Source organism: Penaeus vannamei, chromosome 41 (assembly GCF_042767895.1).
Source record: "Penaeus vannamei isolate JL-2024 chromosome 41, ASM4276789v1, whole genome shotgun sequence".
NCBI classification, from domain to species: domain Eukaryota; kingdom Metazoa; phylum Arthropoda; class Malacostraca; order Decapoda; family Penaeidae; genus Penaeus; species Penaeus vannamei.
This window is the reverse complement of record NC_091589.1, coordinates 13,079,822-13,081,883: the sequence shown is the minus strand read 5'-3', so window position 1 is coordinate 13,081,883 and position 2,062 is coordinate 13,079,822. Positions and strand designations below refer to the sequence as shown.

The 2,062-nt window shown below is 54.1% G+C and overlaps 1 protein-coding gene across 1 annotated transcript in view; it reads left to right on the top strand.

Moving 5' to 3' along the window:
- Positions 1-1,680, top strand: part of LOC138860501 (collagen alpha-1(IV) chain-like) — a 4,005-nt gene extending 2,325 nt beyond the window's left edge. The window contains exons 3-4 of the mRNA XM_070118078.1: positions 1-854; positions 1,069-1,680. The exon at positions 1-854 is cut by the window's left edge and continues 170 nt beyond it. Coding sequence (XP_069974179.1) covers positions 1-854; positions 1,069-1,680 — 1,466 coding nt within the window. The remainder of the gene's footprint in view (positions 855-1,068) is intronic.
- Positions 1,681-2,062: the final 382 nt, after the last annotated feature.

The window sequence follows — 2,062 nt, the reverse complement described above, 5'->3', positions numbered from 1 at the left end:
GATTCAAGGGGTTCGAGCGGTTCGAGGGGTTCGAGGGGGTCAAGAGGTCCAAGGGTTCAAGGGTTCGAGGGGTTCAAGAGATTCAAGGGGTTCGAGGGGTTCGAGGGGTTCAAGGGGTTCCAGGGGTTCAAGGGGTTCAAGGGGTTCAAGGGGTTCAAGGGGTTCGAGGGGTTCAAGAGATTCAAGGGGTTCGAGGGGTCCAAGGGGTTCAAGAGGTTCAAGGGGTTCGAGGGGTTCAAGGGGTTCAAGGGGTTCGAGGGGTTCAAGGGGTTCAAGGGTTCAAGGGGTTCGAGGGGTTCAAGAGATTCAAGGGGTTCGAGGGGTTCAAGGGGTTCAAGAGGTTCAAGGGGTCCAAGGGGTTCAAGGGGTTCGAGGGGTTCAAGGGGTTCGAGGGGTTCAAGGGGTTCAAGAGGTTCAAGGGGTTCAAGAGATTCAAGGGGTTCGAGGGGTTCGAGGGGTTCAAGGGGGTTCAAGAGGTTCGAGGGGTTCGAGGGGTCCAAGGGGTTCGAGGGGTTCAAGGGGTTCGAGGGGTTCAAGAGGATCAAGGGGTTCGAGGGGTTCAAGAGGTTCAAGGGGTTCGAGGGGTTCAAGGGGTTCGAGGGGTTCAAGGGGTTCGAGGGGTTCAAGGGATCCAAGGGGTTCAAGAGGTTCAAGCGGTTCAAGGGGTTCAAGAGATTCAAGGGGTTCGAGGGGTTCAAGGGGTTCAAGGGGTTCAAGAGGTTCGAGGGGTTCGAGGGGTTCGAGGGGTCCAAGGGGTTCGAGGGGTTCAAGGGGTTCAAGGGGTCCAAGGGGTTCGTGGGGTTCAAGGGGTTCGAGGGGTTCAAGGGGTTCAAGGGGTCCAAGGGGTTCAAGGGGTTCGAGGGGTTCAAGGGGTTCGAGGGGTTCAAGAGGTTCAAGGGGTTCGAGGGGTTCAAGGGGTTCGAGGGGTTCAAGGGATTCAAGGGGTTCGAGGGGTTCAAGGGGTTCAAGAGGTTCGAGGGGTTCGAGGGGTCCAAGGGGTTCGAGGGGTTCAAGGGGTTCGAGGGGTTCAAGAGGATCAAGGGGTTCAAGGGGTTCAAGAGGTTCAAGGGGTTCGAGGGGTTCAAGGGGTTCGAGGGGTTCAAGGGGTTCGAGGGGTTCAAGGGGTTCGAGGGGTTCAAGGGATCCAAGGGGTTCAAGAGGTTCAAGGGGTTCGAGGGGTTCAAGGGGTTCGAGGGGTTCAAGGGGTTCGAGGGGTTCAAGGGGTTCGAGGGGTTCAAGGGGTTCAAGGGGTCCGAGGGGTTCGAGGGGTCCAAGGGGTTCGAGGGGTTCAAGGGGTCCAAAGGGTTCAAGAGGTCCAAGGGGTTCGAGGGGTTCGAGGGGTTTAAGGGGTCCGAGGGGTTCAAGAGGTTCAAGGGGTTCGAGGGGTTCAAGAGGTTCAAGGGGTCCAAGGGGTTCAAGAGGTTCAAGGGGTTCAAAAGGTTCAAGGGGTCCAAGGGGTCCAAGGGGTTCAAGGGGTTCAAGGGGTCCAAGGGGTTCGAGGGGTTCAAGGGGTTCAAGGGGTTCGAGGGGTTCGAGGGGTTCAAGGGGTTCGAGGGGTTCAAAGCTCACCCAAGGAAGGAAGGCGAAGGACGATGGAGTTCCTTAGCTCCTGCTGCCGGTGTCGCTGCCTCGGGTTCAAAGCTTTCGCGAACAACGGGGCGTATATGGCGTATTCTTTGACCTTGCTCGGGCGTTGAACTTTGAACCTTCTGTTTGTTTGAAACTCGACTGTAACTCTGTTGTGTTTGGATCGTCTCTCTGTCTGAAACTCTTGTTTGCTGGACCTTTTGTTAGTTGAACCTTGATTGTGTAAATCTTTTGTCTGTTAGAACATTTTGTCTGATGATCTTTGTCTGTTTGAACTTTCTGTTTGTTTGAACCTTTCTCTATTAACTTTCTGTATGCTTGAACCTCTTGTGACTTGCATATTCTTGCTTTGAACCTTCTGTTTCTTTGATTTTTTTTCCGCATGAACCTCTTGTCATTTGAATCTTCAGTTTATTTGAACTTGCTGTCTGTTTAAATTTCCTGTCTTTCTGGATCAAGTTGTCCACTAATTACT